This window comes from Amborella trichopoda, chromosome 9 (genome assembly GCF_054954075.1).
Source record: "Amborella trichopoda isolate Santa Cruz 75 chromosome 9, AtrichopodaSantaCruz75HAP2 v2.0, whole genome shotgun sequence".
Taxonomy (NCBI): Eukaryota; Viridiplantae; Streptophyta; class Magnoliopsida; order Amborellales; family Amborellaceae; genus Amborella; species Amborella trichopoda.
This window is the reverse complement of record NC_142344.1, coordinates 55,617,623-55,644,092: the sequence shown is the minus strand read 5'-3', so window position 1 is coordinate 55,644,092 and position 26,470 is coordinate 55,617,623. Positions and strand designations below refer to the sequence as shown.

The following is a 26,470-nucleotide window of genomic DNA, read 5'->3' as shown; positions in this document are numbered from 1 at the left end:
TGTAGAAAGCTGCAAGTTTTTTTTTTTTTTTTTGAGTAATTCAATGGAGAATACAAGCCCCTACCCGTCTTTTAAATGGTTAAGTATACAAAGTTGTCCGTGGGATTAGAGAACACAATGTGCGACTTAGGAAAAGGTGTACTACCACCACAACCCCAACCCAAGTTTAGGTAGGCATTTTAATGCTAATGTTGTATCATACGTTGACACATGTATCTATCTCCTTGTAACATAGCATTAAAGGAAGTTAGGGAACTAACCGGATTATACAAAAACAACTCCTTCCAAAGCCAACCGCAATAGTGCTTATCCTTACCCTAGGACCAAGGGCTCCTTAAGAACAAACAAACCAAAGCAAACACCCAAGAAACTCAGAACCTTGAATCTCAAAAAACTCCAATAGCTCTCAACATCGGAAAACAAGTCATTATCGATCCCAAACAGCTCTCTCTCTCTCTACTCTCTCTCTCTCTCTACTCTCTCTCTCTCTCTCTCTCTCTCTCTCTCTAGCCCAAGAGAGATTTTAATACTTTAAAGTTGTTCTTTATTGTTCTAAAAGGCTATTGACCATGATCAAACAGGTATTCAATGTCGGTACCACAATGGCCCTTTGTCCTGATTGTCACAATACCGCATCTAAAGGAGCATTTGTGTCAAAGATGGTTTGCAACAAAGATGGACACTGTACTAATTACCTAATAAAAAGCAAACAAAGAGAGAGACAGGGCATTCATGGGAAGTTATTTCTGCCATAACAATTACTCTGAAAGTCCTCTAAAATCCCTTATTCTCCCTTTTCCTTCAATTATTGAAGTTTTTTCTGTCTTCACTTTTCATTCATTCAGAAACACAGTAGAGAAAGCAAATGCTACTCTTCCATAGAATTATAGTGTACACAAACTGCACAAATGCATTTAGCCCAACAAGACTCTTTGAAAACTTCAGAGCATAAAAGACCTTCAAAAAGAAAGTTCCTACAACATTGGGACATCAATTAAAGCCAGGCCCAAAACCCAAAAGAATTTGAACAATACCACTAAGATGAGAAGAAAAATTTGAGCCAAATCTAGAGTTTGCAATACCTTGGAAATAAGGCATTAGGTGATCTAGTCTACCTTCATGCCATCATTTGCCTCACCTTGCCTACTAAAAGTTGAGAATTTAGCATCATCTTTGATGAAGCTCCACCACAGATACGTGAGAGGAATGGTGGTCGCATGCCAAAGAGCATGGGCATCCACATATCCCCAAAACGGAGGGAAGTCATAGATCTCAAGAAGCATAGCGAGCCCTCCGAACAAGACAACAGCCCATAGTTTGAAGCGTGATGGGTGCTTGGTCACACCTGCCCAGACAGCCCATAGGAGCAGCTGAGCGACCCCCATAGTAACACACACTTTCATGTTCAAGCCTGCCACAGAGAGAGAGAGAGAGAGAGAGAGAGAGAGAGAGAGAGAGAGAGAGAGAGAGAGATCAGCAACACCTAGAATAGCACATATGCCAGTGTTCAATCCAAAAAGGACCTCCTTTTCTCCTTATACACAGATATAATAAATAAGCACATATACAGAATCATGACAAGTTAATGCTCTCCATCTCATCTATAAGTTGCAGGTTAGATTCTTAAATGTATGTATTACCTATGTGAACATCCCCAATCTTAGAAACAAAAAACAAAAAAAGAAAAACAAGGGAATGCCACAAGGTGTAATCAACTAGGTGTGTTTCTCCTTTTAAAAGTAGAGGTGTCCGACGATTTTGACAGAATTTAAGGCTCCAATAAGAAAGGAATTTTTGGGTTGCCTCAAGGAAACATCCAGTTATACGGACACAATCCTTAGTTTGGTTGGATGATGAATGCCTAATAGTAATCCACCAAAATTTTGAAAGAACTCATCAGATGCTAAAGACTCTGTACAAATATTACAATTGGTAAAACATATGCTTGAAAAGAATAATTCTCTTTTTTGAAGAGTGCAAGCCCTTAGGACTTAAATAGATGTGCTTAAGAAAGAGTAAAATGCTTACGGCCATATCATGAACAAAATGCAATCTGCAACTTTAAGGCCCCATTTGGATACCTGGAGATGTATGTCCTGGGGAGGTGCCTATCCTAGAATTGATGTCTCCTGGAATTAGCATCTCCTAGAATATGGGTGTCTATTGTTTGGATAGCATCTAATAAAAGACCGGGAAGATGTCCACTGTTTGGATTGTATTAATATTCATCATCATTAAAGCCTTTTCCCAACTAATTGTAGTTGGCTTGGATTGCATTAATATTATTGTGTCATAATGATATAATTAATAATATCATCAATATAAGGACACAGTGCTTTCTATGCGGCCAGCCCACATATTGTAGAAATGCGGGGCTTGGCATATATTTTTTAAATATAATTTGATCCTAATTTTTAGAGAATATATAATCTTTAACATGAAGCTCATGAATATGAACAAATAATAATAATTTGAAAACTAAAAATAATAATTATATTAAGAAAGCATTTGGACCGTTAGTTACACTTGTTTTCAGATGGACCACCTATTTGCATCCATCTTAAAGATGAATGCTTTATACCTCTGGACCGCATATTGTAGAAATGAGGTCCAGCCTGCATGAAACAATTTTCCATACAAGAACAGTAGATATTAATATTGTTGTATTATAATAATATTGATAATAACAAAGTATTAATAATTATTATAAAAATGATGTAGAATGTATTACAAATAAACATCAAACAGTACAATAATATGCAGACTCGTAATATATTACTATATATTATCAATACTAATAACAACAAATTATAGATACTATTAAACAATAATAGTATTATTACTTTGTTGGAATACACATCTCCACATTTTGAGGCCAAAATGTGGATCAGTATTCCACCTATTTTGGTGGAATATAAATTTCCACATTTTGGCCTATAGGTGGAACGCAGATCTCACGGTTTGGCCTCGAAATGTGGATATAGATATCCATGTGGAGATTGAAATCCCATCTCCGGATGTCATCCAATCAGCGGAAATACCCCATCTCCATGGAAATGAGTCGCCCAAAGACCCATTTAAGGTATATCCAAACAGGGTCTAATAGTTACACGAACACACATTAATCCTTACATAATTTGCTGAGGACTATGCTATGCCTGTTACAAGAATGGGTCTTATATTCCTGCATGTACCATCCAGACATCCCTCCAAATTGGCACAAAGGGATCACCTCGGGAGATCAATCAATGACTGTCTCCAATTAAAGGCCATTTCTTGATAAGCCAAAAGCAATCAAACACAGGACCAAATATGACTAATTAAAACTGTGATTGCCGACAAAAACCATGAGTAGTCTAAATTCAAGTTAAGCTGACAGGTATGGTGCACAGTAAAAATCTGAAATAGGTAATTTATTAACTTAGCCAGAAAAAATAATCTAACTACAAAGGCAATTGAAACAAGAAAACCCAAGCTAAGTTATGAAAATACGGAGTATCAATTGTCTCAAACAAGTACTCATTGATTCATAGAGCAAAGCAGAGAACAAGATGATACTCTATTAAGGCATCAAACATGCGCAATGAACAAAGCAAATTCAAACAGCCAAAAGCAAAGTGACAGAAATTCGATGAATGTACATTCTGGCACTAAAGAAATGCACATCAGTCAATAATAATACTTGGGAAGCTTAAGAGAAGAATGCTCACCATAGTCAAACTGATATAGGTTGAGATACAAGATATGGGTCGTCACGAATGCTGCAAGAGGAGCAGCAATGATAACTTTGACAGCCTCATCCCTCACATTGAAGGTGCGAATAATTGCAACAATCAGCGCGTAGCCCACCAAAGCCACAGCCGATGAGTAATCCAGCTTTTCTGTCAAATCAACATCTCTGAAGGGAAGATGCTCAGTTTCCGCAAAAGCAACATCTATTTGCCTTTTTTCTTTTAAGTTGTTTTCCAATGTTTATGGAAACAATAACAATGTCACTAATGAAAGTACAGAAATCACATTGAATGAGAGAGAGAGAGAGAGAGAGAGAGAGCAAAACAGAAAATGTGATGGTGAGATACTATCTGTAAGCAGAAAGAACAAAGCTCACAATAAATATAAATAGATGTGCGCCCCAATCCCTTTTTAGCCCGGTGAAACCATTTAGTTTATCTTATTAGCAGGAAAAAAAAAGAAGCCCATACTAGTTTAACTTCGAAAGAATCAAGAAAACAAAGAGAATCAATTAGCTCACCTACTGTGGAAGACAGCACTCCAAAACCAGGAATTCATCGAGAAGACTCCATACATGGTCCACAACACAGTGAACTCATAGTAAGTCTTCCTATTCTGGGGTCTCAAAGGAAGCTTGTAATATACAAGTATCATAAATGATAGCCATCCATAAAACTGCATCGCAAGATTAAAGGCAGAGAACACCACTGAAACAGGCTCCTGATACCATGAGAAGAGTCCGTAAATTTGCAAGGGAGGAATGTGTAAGAGTCATCCTATTCACGCTTGAAAATTAGCCCCATGACAAAAACAAAAATTGCAAGACTCCAAGTCATCAACAGAAAACAAGAGTTGAATCAAGCAGAATACATTTAAGAGATTTGTATAAGAAGAAAGAGACCTGAAAAATGAAAACACGCTTGAAAGGCCATTTGCCATGATATTTGACAGGTCCATGTCCAAGTTTTTCCCTCTCTTTCTCCCTTTCCAGCATGCAATGGTAACGACAGTCACTTCGGCAATTCAATTGCTTCCAACGAAGGTAAAGGGGTTCTTGCATGTACCAAGGACTACCAGCTGAGGTGCCATCGGATGAAAAAGAGCACTGTTTGAAACAACTCTCTCCAATGCAGCCACTCTTTTCACATTGTTTTACACATGTCCTGAGATGTCAGGAAGCAACATAGAATCAGAATCATCTGTATTTGCCATAGTATGTGCTCTCCTACATTTGTATTGCAAAGCTCATAACCAAAACTAACCTAGTATTTCCCAAATTCTAGCGGAATATAAGAAACTACGAGCTCAAGAACTCTAAATATACAAGCAAAGGAAGACCTGGTTTTTTGATACTTGATTTCACTCTCTTTCTCCTCCCCCACTTCTATCTACCAATGTCCTTCTCTAGTCTCTTTTTCCTGTTTCTAGTTAGTCAGAGAGCACCTGGTCTGTTGGCTGCCTATACTCATATGTCATGGGTTCCTTGAAAGAATATTTTATACGTAATCATAATGTCACCAGTTCTTTTTTTTTGAGAAAAAAAAGAGGCAAACAAGGAGCCATCACCACGTTATGACAAACTGACAGTAGATTATACTGGGAAAGGATGACCTATAATCTTTAACAAGGAGCATAGGAATTTGTTGACTAAAGGAGAAAAGAGATGACAAACATTACAATTATTTGCACTAATCATCAATTCCAATTTGTAAAGAAAAACTATGAGTCTGCATCATAAGTACACCGTATATGAGTATTAAGAAGAACATACAAACCCACCACAGGGAAAACATCCTTAAAGTCAAACATGCTGTCATGAATGTAGCAGTCTTGAAATATGCACAATCAGAACTTCAACATTTACAAATCCAAAAAAAAAAACAAAACAGCAGAAAAGTAAGGTACAGGAAATAAGATATCACAAAACGGAACCCCAATAGAACATGGGTTAGCTCCTTCATAAAATCAGATCAGCATTTTATCATAATCTTTTATCAATAATTAACAGTTTATTGCTTAGATAAACTAAAGAATCAAGTTGAACTCAGGTGAGTAAGTATAAATAGAAATGTACAAGGGCCAAAGGTGGTCAGAGAAGGAGATGAAGGAAAAAAGTGGATGTGAGAGGGAAGGGGGAAGAGAGGTGACATTACGAGTACTCTGTAGGGAATCATTAGTCAATTCGCCTCACTAAGCGTATTGTTAAAGGTACAGCCAATGGAATTGCTCTACCACAAGAACTCCTCCCCTCACACTATCCTTGCTAACCCCTGCTAGGCTATAATTGCCTTGATGACATACCATCAAAATTAAGAAGAGTAGCCACTAGGTAGAGGAATCCACTCCCATACACTTTCATATGTTCCCCAGTTGCTAAGAAAGTCAAAATTCAGTAGTGAACAGCAACAATGACACCCAGTCACCAGGAGAGTTCTGAGGACTCACTACCAAAAAAAACTGGTGAGGCCCTAGCCCAATAAACAACTCCATCACTTATCCTCTTGCATATCATGCTGTGGAGTATCTACGATCTGAAATATCACACTTGGTCGATAGAGCCCATAGTATCAATAGTAGCTGACAGGCATATATATGCAAAGACCTTCGAACTATACATCAGAGTCTCAGTCAAGGAGGGATACCAAAAAACAGCTCAAACCCTCAAAGCAAAAGGGCAGTGTAAAAGGAAATCTGGAATTTCTACCAACGCATGTAACATATATTGGGAATAAAAAGCTCTGGTAATGAAGATAGTCACTTGAAAGGGCTTTATCCAACGTGGCCAGCGATCTAAACACAAGAGCTCTCAGTAGGGCCAGAATGGACAAGACAAATGGCATTGGTGGGCTCTAACATCTGGGACCTGCAGGACCAAGTGGAGAGACCTCACAAAGAAGTGAAAGATCCTTGATGGGACACTTGTGGCCCATGAATGTGATGTAGAAGAACATGATGAAACCTAGACATTCAGCAAGAAAGCACCTTGACAAAAGCAATTTTGGAGAAACCCCTCCCACCTAGGCCTCAAGCCTTTCTTTTACAAGACAAAGTCTTTCTTTTCTTAAAGAGAAATATATGAATGACTCTGCAGCCCATCCATGCCCTTATTTGTATTGAAAAATTATTGTTTTGGACAATATTTGTCCATACAATTAATTTTTTACCAAAAGGTCCTAACTTAAGTATAAATTGAAACTAAACTCCTTAACTTTAACTAAAATATCTAAAAAGTACCTAGAATTCCTAGAAATTAAAAAACCCTAGAATTAAACCTTAAAACTACAATCACAATATACATCCTTTAAAATTAAATAAAAATTAAAAATATTGTATAATTTTTCCCTCCATCATTCTTGCCTTGTTGGAGAAAACTCGTCCTCGAGTTTTGAATTGTGCCATGAATTCAGCATAAAAAACACCATCTTCAACCTTCTTTTTCTTTGTTGGCTCAAATATTATTCGAGGTAAAAAAAATTCCTCCAAAAATGAGTCGTGATATGCATATTGAGGAATCCATGCAAATTTTTCAAATTCAGTTATTCGTGAACTCCCCATTAGAAATCATGTAAGATGAAACCCAATTTTCTAGACTTTAGAGATTTTCTCAACATCCGTTTGATCACTTTCTGAAATCAGGTTCATAATTTGCGATTGAGACAACCACGCTTCCACTGCGCTACTCTGATTCCAATAACCTAAAGTTGTTGAACGCTCCACCTCTTCAATATTGATGAGATCTTCAAAGGGCATGATTTTGATCAATCCTCCTGCTACCTTCTCTCCATATTATTCCCCCTTTTCCAAAATATCTTCACCATCATCTTAATCATTAACATAATCGAATCTCCAAAGAAATCTTGTTGTTCATCTGAGTATCTGTTGAAGATTGGTGGTGATTTCCAATCAACAACTTGTTGACTTTCCATGCAATCTATATCAAAATAAAAAATATCATCCTTCCAATCGAAAACCCCAAAGTGATGTTCCCCACATCTAGGTCTTCTATTGCTATCCTCATCACTCGACTCCACACGCGGAGCACAAAAGTGAAAAGCATGTACTCGAGATCCTCTTGGGCTGAAAGATCATCGTCTTGCCTATTATTGAGGCTCTACAACAAGTGTTGTACTTGCCTTTCAAGTTCTTCAATTATGTCATCTATAGGATCACAAAGTACATCTACGAAAATCTCCCTTCTATGGCCCCTTCTCGTTGAGATGGGTTCGCCGAAATCACAAACCCTAAGGAAATAATCAACAAATTATTGAAATCAGTAAGATCTAGGTTGTTTTGGCAAAACATTGACCAAAATCAGCAAACCCTTGGCCAAAATCAGTAAACCCTAGACCCCACTATAATTTCCTCTCTTTGTGGTAGACCTAGGGCACCAAAAAAAGTGATCTACAGTAACTTTGTATGTGCTTGCTACAGTAACTTCTGTGTAGATAGCGGACTTTGATACCACTTGATGTAGAAGAACTTGATGAAAGCTAGAAATTCAGCAATGAAAGCACATTGACAAGCAATTTTGGAGAAACCCTAGGGTTTCCTCCCACCTAGGCCTCAAGCCTTAGGCTTCTTTTACAAGACAAAGTCTTTCTTTTCTTAAAGAGGAATACGTGAATGGCTCTCCAGCCCATCCATGCCCTTATTTGTATCGAAAAATTTTTGTTTTGAAAAATATTTGTCCATACAATTAACTTTTGACCAAAAAGTTCAAACTTAAGTACAACTTGAAACTAAAATCCCTAACTTTAACTAAAATATCTAAAAAGTCCCTAGAATTCCTAGGAACTAAAAAACCCTAGAATTAAACCCTAAAATTAAAATCAAAATATACATCCTTTAACATTGAATAAAAATTAAAAACAAGTATAATTTTCCCTCCATCAGAATGTATCCACTCTAGACAACTCACTAAGACCCACAGGGTTGTCGTAAACTAGACAGGGAAAAAGCCATGATCATGTCGATTGCAAATACTTGACGAGAACCTCCTAAAAAGGGGCTTTGGAAAGAAATGGAGAACTTAGACGCTTCTCTAAATTCTTCTCCATCCCTGTTAATGGCTTCCCCAAAGCTACTTCCCTCTTCAAGGGGTCTACCGCAAGGTGAACCCCTCGCACGTTTGTTGTTCATCATTGAAGTTGAAGTTTTCAGCAGATCCATTGAAAGATTGTACCGGCAAGGGCTCTTGAAAGGTTTTCAGATTGGCAACCGAGCCTGGTGATCACATCTCCAATACACTGATGACACCTTCATCTTTTGTGACGCTTCCCAACAACAGGTTGATTCTTTGTATCTTAAACTAATGTGGTTTAACATGCCTCAAGATCAATATGGCCAAATTGATGGGTGTAGCAACTGAGCCCCAAGTGGTTCGCAACCTTGCTAGTCGATTGGAGGGTGGAGTTGAACAATTGTCCTCTAATCACCTTGGTTTGCACCTATGCATTGATTATCTGAAGAAGCAGCTCTGGGACCCCAATTATTCAAAATTTTTATAATAATCTAGAGGCTTGAAAAGATAGATTCCTCTCTACCATGGGTAGATTCACTTTAATAAAGGCAACACTCTCAAACAACTCAGTCTACCAGATGTAACTTTTTCAGATGCTGGTCTCCATAGTGACTCACCTAGAAAGATTAATGAGGAAAATACAATGGTGCATTGTTTTTTTCTTTTTTTGGGGGGGGAAAGGGAGTGCATGGAAATACCACCTTATTGCCAGGGATAAGGTCTGCTTACCCAAACAGGAGAGTGGTATGGTAAGAGCCTTAGAAGATGCAACTTGACCCCACTTGGAAAGTGGTGATGGCGCTTTGCTACACAAGATAACCACCTTTGGCAAGAAGGTATCCGTCATAATATCACTACAATGAATCAGCCTGACTGCCTAGGGGAACCTCTAATGGTCGGTCCTCAATGGTAAGTTTGCTGACCAGCTACCACCTCTTCCGGGAAAACATATGTTTCAGGGTCAGGGTTGGCAATAGAGTCAAATTCTGGATTGACCAATGGATTGGTAATTCTACCCTACAAAATAGGTTCTACAACTTGTTCATCCTGGCCCTGGATCATCAGTCAACTGCAGTTGACCAGTTCAAACTCTTGGGCATATGGAGGATTTGGAGACCAAATTCCAGGAGAGCACAATTAGTTTGTAAACTGTCTGACTTTTGAACCCCTCTCATAGATCCAAAAAGCGCTAGGTGGGTCCTAGGCAGTCTGGGGGGTCCAAGGCGCCCAGGCGGGTGCCCAGAACCTGGGTGGCCCAGTCGAATCCAAAGAGGACGCCCAGTCAAAGATGCTTCTAAGGACTCAAAATCCTCTAAAAAAACCCCCAATAGATTTATAAAACATCAAAAATTAAATCTAATATCAATGGGTGATGTTTTGATCAATTTTTGTCAACTTTAAAAAAAAAAAAAAAAAATTCCGCCTTTGAGCTGGGCAGCCGCCAAGGCGGGTTCCGTACCACCTAGGCGGGGCACAGGTTTTGGGCGGCCGCCCCGGGCTGGCGCTAGGCGCCCACCTAGGGGGGTTCCGTACCGCCTAGGCGGCCGCCCAGGGACTGTCACCCAGATTGGACGCCTAGGCCTAGGCGATGCGCCCAGGCCTTCTGGACTGCCTAGGCGCTAGGCGGTCCGCTTTTTGAATCACTCTCTCTCCTCCCTCTTGCAACTAACTTCTCCCTGCTACAGGAGATGACTAGTTGATTTGGATACCCACCACCTCGGGCAAATTTACATTCTCTTCTTCCTACTGGAAGCTGCTACAGCCACCAACATTCTCCCTCTCTTCCCCACTCCCTTGCTAATAAATCCAGCTCTTCAGCTAGATTGCAGGATCAGAGAGGGTCCTCACAGTAGACCAGTTACAAAAGAGGGACATGCCCAAAACCTAACAGATGCGCCTGTGAGAAACAGTGGAAGAAACCAACAAACACCTCTTCCTCCATAGTAACTAGGCTTGGCGCTTGTGGGGAGACTCGTTACAATTATTCAAATGGACGTGGGTGACACCCAAATCTGTCCCCCTACTTTCCCTTTCCTTCAAAACCCCACCATGGTCGAGGTACTCCTTTGGAGAGTGGCAGTGCAATGGCAGCCACCATGTGCGTGATTTGCACCGAAAGGGACCATAGAACATTCCATGAAAAGGAGTCTATCATTGGCACCTTAAAGACCGGATCAAAATGCCGATTATGTTTGAGCAAAGAACAGTAAATTGTTCAAACATCATTCCCCCATGGATTTTTTCCAAGAGTCGCATGTTTTGTTAAAACTAAGGCCTTTGCAAACTCCCCGTGTGTCACTTTGGAGACCACCAAATCAAGGCCATACCAAGCTCAATTCTGATGGTTGCTCCCCTCGGCAACCCCAGTCTTGCTTGTATTGGGGGAATCTTCAGAGACAAAGATGGTACATCTTGTATGTTTGGACATCCACCTCAACAAGGAAGTTAATTGACAAGAACAAACTAAAAAGGAGATCTAATTGCATTGTCACGCTAAACGGTCATGCCCATAGGTTTACGCTCAAAGGCCATCATATAATGTCCAAGGTCTGCTACTATATTAGGTGCATGTTGTGCAAAAGCCAGCACACATTAATCATCATATAATTATCCCTCAAACTAATTGAAAGACATTGTTGTTTCATCCATGTTAGTCTGTAAAAAGAGATTCTCTAGCATTTTTGAGGAGCTGAACCACTTTTTATTATCAAACATATTCCTTTCCTCATTACAGTCTCCTTGCTTTACTTGTATTTTCCTAACGAGCTGTTACTTGACATAGTAGGTATAAATAGTTTTGGCCAGAGGAAACTACCTTTGATCAGGAAAATCTTATAAACAAGGAGTCAGGTCAGGACTTGTTAGAGTCCGGAGCCCAAGCCAAGTCTGACAGTCTTGCCAAGTCTGTTAGAGACTCGACTGAATCTAAGCAAACAAATACTAAAATATTGGGAACCAACCATACTCGGCCGGTTCCCGAGTACTTTGTTGCGGACTCAGTAACCTGCTAAGCCCAAGTAACTCGGACGAGTCCGAGTTGGACTCACTGACCTTTTCAACACTGTTTTATAGTATAACAATTAACAAATAGGAGAAAGCAAAAGCAAACACTTAGAACTTAAGGCACAAGAAAACCCATCAGATTACAAAGTCCTTCAACATAATAGGGTACTAGCAACCTTGTTCTAGGATACAAGCTGATGTAACCATCCACAGATTTGCATTCTCACTAATAATTTTGGACACTATAAAACACTTTCTAATGTACTCTTTATGAAATTTTCAGAGATCACAAATAGGCTGACGTGTGAGACTTAGAACTTTCAATTCCTGTAACAAAATACTCTTCAATTAGGTAGGGAGATAGATTATTAATTAGAGAAGAAGTCAATTGAAGTTATACAGAGTTACAACCTTTCAAATTCCATGAAAAATCATAATTATTCGTAAAGTCATACCTTGTGAACAGGGACTAAACTGGTATTTCTAAAACCATTTTTAAAAATAGCCTTTTTAAAAGTAATAAATATGCATTTATTTGAGTTTGATGACCCAAAAACAGCATTTAGCTATCTTTAGGTCCCTCAGGTCAAAAGGCACATTTCCAATTAAAAAAAAAAAAAGATCAAATAACTTCAAACCTCTTAAATTAACAAGATAAAATTCCAATTAAGCTTGGAGGGACCCATTTTTTAGATCCATAAGAACACAAAACCAGATCCATTTTTACTTTTAAGTAGGCAAATCAACATGAAATTCAATGTTCCTTTTTGTAGTTCCAATAGCCTTTCTTTTAAATTGTAGGGAACTCGTTCCTTATAGCCTTTCCACTAGAATGAGGATTGACGAGCTCCCAGACTCGATTCTTCTCCATGGAACCAATCTCTTCAAATCAATGTGGCAAACCAACTACTTGCAATAGGAGATCTCAACGCTTCTTGATATGGACCCGGTTCATCCTCATCGATGATGTGACGACCCTAATTTTTCTGAAACTGAAAAATAATAATATAAATTTTAGCATTACAATATTATGTGTACCAAGTTTAAATTATTATACATGACTTATTCAATTACATATGATACAATTAATTTTGTTCAATTAAGTAATTTGTTAAATAATTGGATGGTCCAATTTCATTTGAGTGGACCTTAGGTCCACTATCTTTTACTTCTAACTTTTATGAGGAGGTTGAATTCTCTCTTTCTCACTTCATTCTTAGAAAGGGCCATCAAAGAATTTTCTCCCTCTTCATCCTTCAGCATGGCTAGTGAAGACCTTTCTCTCTCTTCATCCATATGCACAGCCAAAGAACTTTCTCTCTCTTTCTTGTTTTCCTTTTTTTTTTTATTTCTCTTGTAGCCTTTGGTTCTCTTCTTTCATAGAGGTCCAAGCCCATAAGCTTTACATGGTGGTAGAGTAAGGCTTGCATTGATGGATACCGACAGGTCCCTTTGTCAGTGATCAAATACCTGTACCTTTGCTGAAAATAGTCGAGACTGATCTGGGGTGTTTACAGTTATCCAGTTCTATTGCACCATTTTTGGGTGATCGCATTTTCCTGTAAAACAATTATTTGAAAATTGATATTTCCGCTTTTAATAAAATTGTGATATTCCGTTTATGGTTATGAATTTTAGATACTGTAAATTAGGGTATTTCCTCTTTCAATAAAATTGTAATATTTCTGCTTATTGTTATAAATTTTAGATATCGTAAAGTTTTATGTGTAATGTAAGTGGCTTCATTTTTCCTGAAAACGCATTATTTGAAGAAAACTGATATTTCTATAATATTCCGAGATATTTCTGCATTTAATTGTAATATTTGCAGCATAAATCTTAGATACTGTAAATATTATGTGCAAGTATTACGCGCACGTGTTATGTGCAAGTGTTATGTGCAAGTATTATGTGAGTGTTATGTGTAAATATTATGTGCAAATGTTATGTGCAAGTGTTATGCGCAAGTATTATGCGCAAGTGCTCTGAGCAAGCGTTTTGTGCAAGCGTTATGTGCAAGTGATCTGTGCAAGCATTTTGCGTAAGTGTTGTGTGCAAGTGATTGTTACAAATTGCTTCATGAGATTTTCTGTTAATAATTTCAAGTATATTTTGAAAATACGATATTATTGTTTTTCGATATCTTCTACATTGATATATGGCCTATAATTGACACAATGATGTCTGTTGAATTTACACAATAATGTCTGTTGAATTTATGTGCATGGTAATAAAATATGTGTGCATGGCAACATGCTTCTGATAAGATATGTGTGCTTGGCAACATGCTTTTGATAAGATATGTGTGCTTGGCAACATGCTTTTGATAAGTTGTGTGCATGGTAACACGCTTTTGATAAAATATGTGTGCATGGAAACATGCCTTTGATGAGATATTTGTGCATGCAGCTGTGATTTTTCCCTAACTCTAGGATAAGAGTTGGGAGTATGTGTGTTTGGGTGGTCGCTCCCCCAAAAATCTGTGTGAGGCACTACTCATTGGGACCCCTTTGGTAGTGTAACGTTGTCTCGCCAGAAAGGCACATGAGAGGGTTGTGTCTTGCAAGGCCAATGCCCCTATCAAAAGCCCCAAAGCGCGCTGGGGTAGTGTGCGTGTGTGAGGCACTACGCAACGGATATACCTGTTGGTGGTGCTTCTCCCTGCAGGATGGTAGAAGTTCTAACCTTGGACCCAAGGTTAGTGCTTCTACTGCAGGACTTATGTTGTTGTGAATGCTTGTTTGATTCTATCTATTACTTAATTGCAATAATGTTAGAATATTGTTGATCTTAATATGAATAGTATCTCTAAGTGGACTCATCCTGTACACCGGTGAGATATGAGAGGACCCATCCAGGACGCTGGTGGGGTATATAAGTGACCTACTTGGGACGTCAGTAGGGTATCTTGTGAAATCCTTTGTATTATGTTAAACAGGGCATTTTTATTAAAGGAATTATATATGCACTTTCTCATACTAGTTTAGTATGCATTCAAATCTTCGGAATTATGTTAAATTGTGTCTTTTTGAATTTGAATATGTTCTCCATGTATGCTCTTCCTCATATTATGCATTCTTTTATAAGATATTTATACTTTCTAACCATGATTGGTAAGGATAATGAAGGTCACTTATTGAGTAGCCAAACTCATCAAGTTATTGTGAAATTTTTTCAGAGTAATCGCAGTCGTATTGTTCGTATGTACAGCAGGAGGAGTTTGGAAGAATTTTGTAGTCATGGATAAATTCGCCTTTGTAACTTTTGTTCTATCGAAGTTGTATGTGTATATATATATATATATATAGATCATCATATTATTATAAGCTATAAAATAGACTTTGTACGAGTTTTAAAGCTTGTCAATGTAAAATTTGTTTTGGAGCAATATATAGTAAAAATTTAGAATTTGTTGTGTTCCTTAAGAATAAACGGTCACATCTCATGAATTTTAGTGTTATAAAACTTGGGGTGTGACAATTATGGTATCAGAGTGAGGTTAGGATTCTTGACCTAGAATATTCGAAGGACCCTCAGGTTGAATAGGGTTAGACTAGTAACTAGTGTTTGGATGTTTCTGCTTCAAGTCAAGATGTCAAGGACTCATGGTAGCAATTCGAACGAGAATAACGGGAACATTGAGGTTTTTGGGGAATTCTTTAGGATGCTTGAGGCCATGACTCAAGTCATGAAGGATTGTATGCCGGCCCCGGTTGTCCCTGCCCCAGATCATGTAGATGGGGGAATAATTGGAAGATTAAAGAGATTTGTACCACCAGCATTCTCAAGGCAAGAAAGGGCAGAAAAGGCTGCTAAATGGAAGAGGCTAGAATTTTGATAGACCCTGGTTCTTCTCATTCTTTTGTTGCACCTCATTTCACATGTCATTTAAATGTTGAACCTGTACCTCTTGACTATACTTTAGAAGTTTGCACACCTATGGGGAACTCATTAGTAACTGATACGGTGTTCAAACAGTGTGGGGTATTGCTTGAGAGGTGTGCCCTGCCTATAGACTTAATACTCTTAGATATTCAGGACATTGATGTTATTTTGGGCATGGACTCCATGCTACTGTTGGCTGTTATGATAAGAATGTAACCTTTAGACCTGAGCTATACTTTCTCAGTATCAAGAACGTTTCCCCTATACAATTTATTTTTGCTCTTCGGGCTCATCGTCTTCTAACTAAAATATGTGTCGCGTATTTAGCCTACGTGATAGTAAGGGAATACCCCCATCTTTTTCAACAACCAAATACGAAAAATTTGTAGGACTAAATTTCTATAAGGGGGGGAGAATGTGACGACTCTAATTTTTCTGAAACTAAATAAAGATAATATAAATTTTAGCAGTACAATATTATGTGTACCAATTTTAAATTAATACACATGACTTATTCAATTATATATGATACAATTAATTTTGTTCAATTAACTAATTTGTTAAATAATTGGATGGTCCAATTTCATTTGAGTGGACCTTAGGTCCACCATCTTTTGCTTCTAACTTTTATGAAGAGGTTGGTTTTTACCACCTCTTACCTCTTATGTGGCATCTTATCACCTCGTCCCATTTGATTTGTTGACACCTCTTAAATGAGGTGTTACAATAGTCACTCCCTTATCTTTTTAAAAAACAAAAAACAAAAAGTTTCTCTCTCTCTCTTTAGGCCTTGAATTCAGAGCCATCAAGGAATTTTGGCCCTTTTCATCCCTCAACATGGCTAGTGAAGACCTTTCTCTCTCTTCATCAATATGCAAAGCCAAAAAACTTTCTCTCTCTCTTTCTTGTTTTCCTTTTTCTTTTAAAAAGATAAGAGAGAGTGATTATTATAACCCCTCATAATGAGATGTTAACAAATCAAATGGGGAGAGGTGATAAGATACCACATAAGAGGTAGGAGGTGATAACAACCAACCTCCTCATAAAAGTTAGAAGCAAAAGATGGTGGACCTAAGGTCTACCCAAATGAAATTGGACCATCCAATTATTTAACAAATTAGTTAATTGAACAAAATTAATTGTATCATATATAATTGAATAAGTCATCTACATTAATTTAAAATTGGTACACATAATATTGTAATGCTAAAATTTATATTATTATTATTATTATTATTATTCAGTTTCATAAAAATTAGGGTCGTCACAGATGAAGATGCTCATCAGATACCACATGCAATCTCAAAGTGTCTCCAGGGAATTTTACCACATGCACTCCTCTAAGGCTGAGGAATCAATGGTGGTTCGCTTTTCGCTCCCACTGTTATCAACAACAAGGGGAATACTCCCACTATCGTCTTCTAGTGAAGGAATCTCTCCATCATTCTCTATTTGAGATCCAACCATCTTACACAATTGAGAGTCTTCCAAGATCTCCGCATTCTTAGGAACTTCAACTCAATGAAGTCCACTTCGCATGATTTAACTTGTCTCAAACCACTTTGTTTAGACTCTGGAATTTAGGACATGCCCATTGGAGTTCTTCGAACATTTAGTGAGGGTTCATTCTATGGACCTCCAACCTAGCCTGTCAGTCAGCTAAGATGACGAGAATATTTGACACCCAAGGGCTCAAATGGGATAGATTGGGTTCTTTATTCATAAGAGATTTTTTGACACGGATCTTGAAGGCACCCATGATGCCAACAACAATCAACAGCTCCCCAAAAACTCTCATGGAGATTTTGCTTGTGTCAGCATGGACCTCACAAAGTCACAATATCCAATAGGATAAGTTTCATTCTCTTTGCCAAGTATAGAGCACCATTTCATGCCAAGGAATCCCATGATCCTCATAAAACTTTCCAAACAGTTCAGAGGTATATTCTTGCCCATCCTATCAATCCAGTGAGGCTTAATTCCTTTCCTTGATACACTCTCAAATCTCTAACTTAAATCTCTTGAAGCAATCAACTGCCTCACATCTATGTGAGACTGAGTACATGCAACTATGGCGTAAGTAAGCATCAAGGGATTTGGCACAGGCCTCCACATCAAAGCAACCACATATGTATGCATGAATGATATTAAATAATCAGTGTTTTAAAATATGGGATGCAGACCCGATGAGGTCAAAAGTCCGATGCAGCTCAATACGGTCTTGATGCATGCGCATCACCTCTAATGCATTCAACAAATTTAGAAATTTAAGAAAAATACAAAAATATAATAATGCATAGAAAAAACATGAATGTGATTTATGTACTAGCAAGTATTTAAATTTATTAAATATCTATATTATATTAGTTGTTTGAGATGCTTTGGTCCCCTAATAGGTTGATAAAGAGTAATAGAGTTTGTTGTTCTAACTTATAATCTTTAATAGTTCAAATGTCTAACAGAATTAACATGTAAAACAAAGCAATCAATCAATCATCATCATCCGAGCTTCATCCCAACTATTTGAGGTCGGCTACATGAATCTTGGTTTGCTGTTATGCTCTATCAAGAGCCATACCTTCAATCAGACCATAAGTCACTGTATCTCTTCCCACTACTTCCATCCATGTCCTTTTGGGCCCTCCCCTTGCCCTTTTTAAGCCTTCTACTTGAACCAAATCGCCATCCTAACCGATGTTGTATTAGGTCTCCTAACTAAAGCAATCCATTCCATCTAACATAAAATATCCAAAGTTTCAAACTTTAAAGTCTAAATTTCAAAGAGGAAAAGACCAAAAGTTTATATACAAGAAAAAATAATCGACTCTCAACTCTCAATTAGACATGTCATCAAGTACCTGAACTTACTCTATCATAATTATCTTATTTTCTACTTTTCTTGGATATCTTTTTATGCCCTAATCTCTCATCCAATCTCATCGGTTGCTAGTGGACATGCCATCTCCGGTAGTACCAGTTTGATCACCTTAGAACTACGTAAATTGGTTCTAATCTCTCTCTCTCTCTCTCCTTCTTTTGTTTTTTTTTTTTTTGTTTTTTGGCCCGGGGGCCGTAGGTAAAGACAATTTTGCTAATGCTCGTGGGCGTATTTTCTGCCCACGAGCACAGAGGGCATACGCAAGTGCATTGCCCATGGTGTAATGCGGCCACATATGCGGGTGATGCGCTGCATATCTGCACATCACATTTTCCGCATATGCGGCCTAGAGCAATGTGCTCCAAGTTGCATTACCCATTGTAATTTTCTCAATCTCCGTGCCTCAAGAAAGGGGTTTCCTAATGGATATTTCCATTGAGTAGGGTTCTGATGTGGATAGGTTTACTTTGGTTAACGATTGCAAGAGCTCTTCAAGGCATGCTATCGTTAGTGATGCGATTCTATGTAGCATTCCATATGAAGAAACTGAAAAATAATCATGGATAGAAGAGCATGTAGAACAAAGAATGGAGTGAAATAAGTTTAGGTCCAAAGCAAATGATTTATCTACAAGAATTGCCACTAAAACAAGTAATCATGCAAAAGGTTTATCAGACCTAAACTTATTGCACTCCATGCAAGAAACTGAAGCTTCTACTTGAAAAGCTCTGCCTAAGAGTGGATTCCTCATCATCCTAGGAGCATGGAGCATATAATGGAGCAACACGATCCGACTAGATCAAAATAGTAATCCAAATGACCCTACGCCCACCACATCCTTAGCGGCGTTGCTCCCCATTCAGTGCTCACACCTCCATTGGTACACGGGGAAACTAAATGAACTTGAACCCATCAACATCCATTGCGGCATATTTGAATGCCCCAAATCGACAATCCAGCTTTTGGAAGCACATGAGCAACTAGCACCCCGATGCATACATAAGCGAAAATAGTGTGATGACCATTTCATACATAAGCAAAAATAGTGTGATGAGCATTTCATACCTGCTTCAGCTCAGTGCACTCACATTTAGAGTATGACAGAACTAACTCACCCCTTACAATGTTGTTCTTGCATGACCTCCGTTTGCTCTTGGCACTCACAACCTTTATTTCCTCTTTCCTCTTAAGAATGCTGCCCTAAGGCTTGCCCTTGGGTTTGTTACAACCCTTCGGCCTGCACAACCCGACAAGCATGGCAAAACTGCTATCACTCACATAGCAGCATTTTGCCTCTAGTTCCAAATGTTGAGACTAGTGACACATCTAACATGTGTCATTAGTATCCCCATCTGGTTACCAGGAAGAAGAGACCAGAGCACAACCATTATCTATTTCTCACTATTGCTCGCTACTCAAGATGTTGCCAGCAGCACTCAAGTCACAATTCAATGTACATTGTCCTCAAATGTTCCTATATGGAAAGATTTGGCAGCATTGTGCACATCTCAAGGGCCCATGAGAGTGCACACAACCAAGTAGCTGACAATCAACAACCTGGAGCTATAAAGGTTGCCATATATCTCTGGCAGTTGGATAGCTTCTAGACTAACCAGTTTGGTCATTATGCATACTACTATACAAAGAGAAGTTTGCATGATGATCATCCTCAATCAAAGTCTGATAAGCTTCCATCTAGTAACTAACTCAGGATGTGTTCCCTTCCTTAAGGGTTTCATGCTGAAAGTTGGGCCTAAATTTGCTCTTTTTGAGGCAAGAAACTATATAAGGCTGAGGTTGCATCTAGTATCTGCAAGACTGCACAACAGATAATGGACCTGCTCCAGCACTTAATGCTGTAGCACCACACAAGTGATGCCTATTTGGGTCTGTTGTCAAAGTCGCCGCACATATGCGCATACAACATTGGTCTCTATCCCCACGTGTGTGCATGTCGCACATGTGGTTGAACGTGCAAGTAAACACTTGTGGCAAGCTCACATGTGCAATCTATTTATTTTTAATATGTTCAAACATGCTAGATCACTGCGCTTTGTGGTCCTAAAAGACCACCTTAGAGCAGTGGTCATGCCTGACTACTTGAGGTGTTCGTCTCGCATGACCACTTGCTCATGGTAATCTAGCGCATTCACCTATGTGCAGTAATCCTTCACAACAGCCCGTGTGTAGTGCGATTTTACCTCCCATCTTTTTGTTTCTCTTTTTTTTTTTAGTGTGTGTGAACTAGCGGTTAGGCGCTTGTTCAGTGCAGCTCTATGAATGACCACCGCGTGTGCAAGGTGCCCAACACGTGCCCACACGTGCCCTTAAACACCACACGCAAACACAACCTAGTGCATGCGGGATCTGCATGTATATTGAATGTCAGCATTGCACATATGCAAGCAGCTACGAACAATTTATTTATTTATTTGTGTTTATGAACTATCAACTAACCACACGGGCCATCCGATTCAAGAGGGAACCTCTATTAAGGGGCTCTGATACAAATTTTGGACTTGTTGGGTGAGTTGCTACGCAAAAAAACATAAAAAACATACACAAAATCACAAGGATATGATAGAGGTTACATACCTTTTTCAAATCTGAATCTGATCGCCGTTTTGAAATTGGTTTGTATCTCCCATACCTTCCATGCACCCCAGCTGCTTTGGGTAGACAGTTTGATGCTAGCATCCACAAGTCAGTCTCAAGATTTCTAGAACCATTACTACAATTTCTCAATGCAAATCCCAAGCTTTAAAAAGATCAAAAGCTCTTAAATTGCCTATGGGTTTTTCTTTCTTAGGGGTCTCTAGAAAGAGAAAAAAAGAAAAAAGAACGTTAAGTTAGAGAGAGTAGGCCTTTTTGGAGAGGCACATGAATTCACTTTTTCCCATAGGAAGTATTCCCCCTCCCCCAATCTCGCCTTTAACATCATCATATAGGAATGTTGAATGAGATAATCATTTCTAAAAAATGAGTAACCTTTCCTAGTTTGAATAATATTCTCTCTAACAAACTTTATCCCTAAAATAGAAATCCCAACCTTTTAACCCCGTGTAACCATATTCTAAGGCAAGCTGGAGCATTTTCGATGAGAGAAGAGGTGTTCTACGTTAGTTTAATGAAAAAGTAATATGATTCTTCCTAGAAAGATGCAATGCTCGTTAAGATCTAACAATGCATTTCGTAATAAAGTATGGGAGAGTTATTGACTTCTTGTATTGGATGTATCCCCAAGTGATTATAAGGACAAACATCTTTATGATTGTAAGACGATGGGACATGTTGGATTAAGAGTCTGGCTCTTGTGTGTGGGGATCTCAATGGTATCTTCAATATCCTTAGAGCTTAGTGGTTAATAGAAAGATAACGACATCCATATTATTTGATGCATATAAAAAAATTAGGGTTTTTTTATTTTCTATTTTTATATTTTTATTGTAGAGATTTGGTTAGGTTTAGTGGATTTAGGATTTTTAGCGCATGAGTTGGTGGGCGTAAGTTAGCTTATCTTTTGGTTAAGGAAATAGCTTATCTTTCAAGATGATAAGTAGAAGTTATCTTTTAAATAGAAGTTATCTTTTATTATCTTTTTAGAAAGAAAAGATAACATGAGATTTAAAGAGATAGATGGAGATAGAGATGACATGGGGGGGAGATAGAGATTACACGGGAGGAAATAGAGGGAAGTACATGACTTAGAGAGAAAATAGGGAGATGAAGAGAGAAAATTGGGGCTTAGGAAAAACGTGTAGGAAAATCGTATAAGTTAGAGAGAAAATTTTATGGGTTTCTTATTTTGTATTTAAAGGGAAGAGTCCCTCATTCTAAAGGGCAGTGAATAAGAATTGAATAAAATTTTTCTTGTGAAGATATCGTTTTTTGGGTGGATTCCTTTGCAGACCTTGAGAGAGGTATATTCTCTCAACTTTTTATTTTTTTATTTTTATTGTTCTGCATCAGTTGGTAGGGAGAAGCTCGACCTCGAGCTTATCAAACTCAAATCTTTTAGGGGCCTTCTTAAAAGTTGGTGATGAAGTCCCACCATGAGCCTCGGTATTTTTTTTTCAATTTCTTCAAAACTGATGTAAGACTCTTTGCATGCGACTGTGTTCCAAGAGTAATTGTTGAATACGAGCTTGGGCTGATTATTCCTAACTAGGAATGGATCTAGCTCCAAAGAAGCACCATATGCAATCGATGAACACCCTTGACCATGAAATTTTGGGAGATTGATTTTAATACCAGAATTATTACACTCGAAATCAACACCCTGGGTTTGTAGTAGAATTACTAGTGCAAGATCAATGTGGCTGCGAGCATCTTCTTCACGAAGAACATTGTTCTCCAACCATTACATCCCCTAATTCATTTCATGTACTTCGGTTCAAACATCCTCTAAGGCTTTAGTCAAATTTTCTATAGCCTGTCCCCAACGATCGTCCATAACATGAGTAGGATTAGCTTTTGGTGGTTTTGCAAAAAAATAAAAATAACAAAATAAAATAAAATAAAATAAAATAAAATAAATGGATCTCTAGGTCTTACTTTCTCTGATACCAAGTGATGCAGGGAGAAAATAACGTGGGAACAATAAAAATAAAAAAAGAAAAAGTTGAGAGAATATACCTCTCTCAAGGTCTGCAAGAGAATCCACACCAAGAACGATATCTTCACAAGACCAAATTTTATTCAATTCTCATTCACTGCCCTTTACAATGAGGGACTCTTCCCTTTATATACAAAATAAGAAATAAAAAACCCATAAAATTCTCTCTCCAACTTATACGATTGTTTCACATGTTTTTCCCAAGCCCCTATTTTCTCTCTCTCTTCAACTCCATATTTTCTCTCTAAGTCACGTACTTTCCTCTATTTCCCCCCACATAATCTCTATCTCCCTCCCATGTCATGTCTATCTCCATCTATCTTTCTAAATCTCATGTTATCTTTTCTTTCTAAAAAGATAATAAAAAATAACTTCTACTTAAAACATAACTTCTACTTATCATCTTGAAAGATAAGTTAGTTCATTCACCACAAGATAAGCCAACTCATCATGTACTAAAAATCCTAAATCCACTAAACCTAAACCAAATCTCTACAATAAAAATATAAAAATAAAAAATTAAAAACCATAAATTTTTTATTTGCATCATTATTACAAAATTTGGTAATGGTAGTGAGAAAAGAAAGGCAAAAGATAAGGATTTTTATTTTGGGATAGAATTTGTTAGAGAGAGTATTATTCAAACTAGGAAGTATTACTCTCTTTTTTTTCTATAGGACTCACTCATTGGATATTCCTATATAAAGAAGTTAAAGAGAAAACGCAATTCCTAAGGGAAAAAGTGTAACTCACATGCCTTATCAAAAATGCCTTTTCTCTCTCTCTCTCTCTCTCTCTCTCTCTCTCTCTCTCTCTCTCTCTCTCTCTCTCTCTCTCTCTCTCTCTCTCTCTCTCTCTCTCTAAACCTGATGTGCCTCTCTCTCGCTCTACTGCTAGTCTCTTTCATTAAAACTCCTAGAAAAGAAAAACCCCATTGGCAATTCAAGAACGTCCAGGCCATCCATCAAAGTCTCAAGATTTGCATTGGGAAATTGTATTTTTGGTTTTAGTAATCATGAGGTCAACCTGAGGAATGGGAAGGAATGGGATATCTACTCCAACTACAAATTAGTAAAATCAAATATAAAAATAAGTAACATCTATCAAATCCTTAAGGTTTTGTGTATGTTTATTTGTTTCCACTGTGTCGGGACTCGTCCGCATAGACCAACATACAACTAGAATTGGTTTGTGTATCCGAGTACAATTCATGGTTGTAACATTATTTTGTATTTTTCAAAGGCCCGCTCCTGCTACTTCTTCAATGGCCAAAGGAAGATAAAGATCAATTAAAAGACTAAATGACATGTAAATGTTGAATTGCAAGAAAACAAACTCCTAATTTACCAAAATAAATAACATGTAAAAAAACGGAGCAATCAAAAAGAGCTATTCTAATTATCCAATACATGTGATAATAAGAACAAATACAAGACATGTAAATAAGCAGATAGGGATCCAAATAATTGTATACGGCCATAGTGGGCAACCTCCTAGAGAGAGAAGTACGCATGTCAATATGTCATATACTTTACAGAAAACGATAAATAATGATAAAAGATGAAAAAGCAAAATAGACCGATGAAATAAGAGAGAGAGTAAAATCAACCCCATGAAAAAATCAAAGAAACCTAACAACAATATTAACAAATAAAAAAGGGGGAATATAAATAATAGTAAAAAATTAACATTTATAATAGATAATCAAATATTATGAGTAAATACTGAAGAACTTCAAATGTTAACAACAGCACGAATACATTTGAGGAGAGAGAGAGATTAGAAAATAGAAAACCGCTCAAACTCCTAGAGAGAAAAAATCAATCCATGACCAGAAGACTAGTTCATAGACTAAAATCCTGAGGAGCAATAAATAAACACACGACAATAAATCCATAACCAAATGAACACATGACATATGAATCAAAAAATCAAACACTCATCAGAGAGCTACCTGTAAAGGGGATCAGCATCGCCTGCACTGGCATAAAGAACTCCAAAAAGGCCACAGAAAAATCCTATAAAAATCCAGCCCGACACTATCTTCTGATCCGCCATTAACGAATTATATTCCCCGAAATAACAATCTTCAGGTCAAAACGAACCCTAGATCCACTCGTATCCCTACAGAAACAGGTATCAAGACAACGAGAGAGCTCCAAGCCTTCATTGAACCCTCATTAGAAACCCCAAAGCTCCGACAACAATTAGGGTTTTCTCTCACTAACTAGAGAACGAAGGGAGAGAGAGTTTTGAGCTCGACTCACATGGAGGAGCGATTCACTCTCTGAAGAAATATCGTATCAGAGATTCTCCCAAGAGGTTCCCGTTATTCTAATAAAATAAAAAATTAATTTTGATAAGGCTGCAGCTCTATTAAAATAAGTTAAGTCTCGCCATAAAAACATAAAAAATTGCGGTTCTCACGCTTGAAAACACCTTCAAATAATGGCCTTGACCATTATGGTTGTGTAGGGTTAACAATAGGCTAGGCTGGGCCGGGTCCGACTTGGGCTGGGCCAGACTTAGATCTAGCCCGGGCCTACTGCCATATGGGCCGGTTCTAGCCCTATTACGGCTCGATCGGGGCAGCCTGCATCAGGTAAAATTAAAGGAAAACAATGTAGAAAATATGAAAAAAAAAAAAATGAAGCGTTGGGCCGGACCGAGCCTATCTTGGTCTAACCCAGCCCTCGAACCATATTTTGTAACGCTACCCAGCCGATTGCCACCCTTATAATGATGAACAAAAAATAAAGATTTCAAACCCTAAAAATAATGTATTAACTCATTATCTAGACCATCTATTTTACCCAAAAAATAAGTGTTCGATGCAAGATTTGTACTGTTTTTTTGGCTTAAAATTCATAATCCATATTAAAAATCAATTTTAAAGCCATCATGGAGATCTCTTAGGCTCAAAGTGCTTTTGGAAGATTTTAACTAGGTTTTATTTAGGTCTTACAAAAACTTTATCCACCCATGCGAAGGTTTTTATTAGTCAGCCAAGAGTCCCTCCAAAATTCATCTTAGAAATGGATTTATGATAAAAAAAAATTAGGGTTTGACTGACTTCAATGCAAAAAATATTTTCCAAAAAACCATAATATTTTGGGAGAAAACACAAACCTCATATTTGAAGGTCCCCTATACATCCTTCGTCCATGAGTAGCTACCCCTCAACCTTTAACCCCCTTTTTTACTATTCCTTTTAACAAATTGCTGTTTATTTATTTTTTTACCATTTACTCCCTTATAATTTAAATCCCTTCCCCTTACAATCCCATTGTAATTATTAGTGAATTAAAAAACACTGGGTCGGCACATAAACGTTTGG

At 37.9% G+C, this 26,470-nt stretch overlaps 1 protein-coding gene across 1 annotated transcript; it reads right to left on the bottom strand.

The window, feature by feature from the left end:
* Positions 1–857: 857 nt before the first annotated feature.
* On the bottom strand, positions 858–25,437 carry LOC18447773 (uncharacterized). The gene is made up of 5 exons (XM_011630071.3): positions 25,088–25,437; positions 4,634–4,895; positions 4,253–4,452; positions 3,711–3,898; positions 858–1,411 (listed from the first exon to the last, which is right to left on the bottom strand). The coding sequence occupies exons 1-5, from the start codon at positions 25,189–25,191 to the stop codon at positions 1,107–1,109; spliced, it is 1,059 nt and encodes a 352-aa protein (XP_011628373.1). The 5' UTR covers positions 25,192–25,437; the 3' UTR covers positions 858–1,106.
* Positions 25,438–26,470: the final 1,033 nt, after the last annotated feature.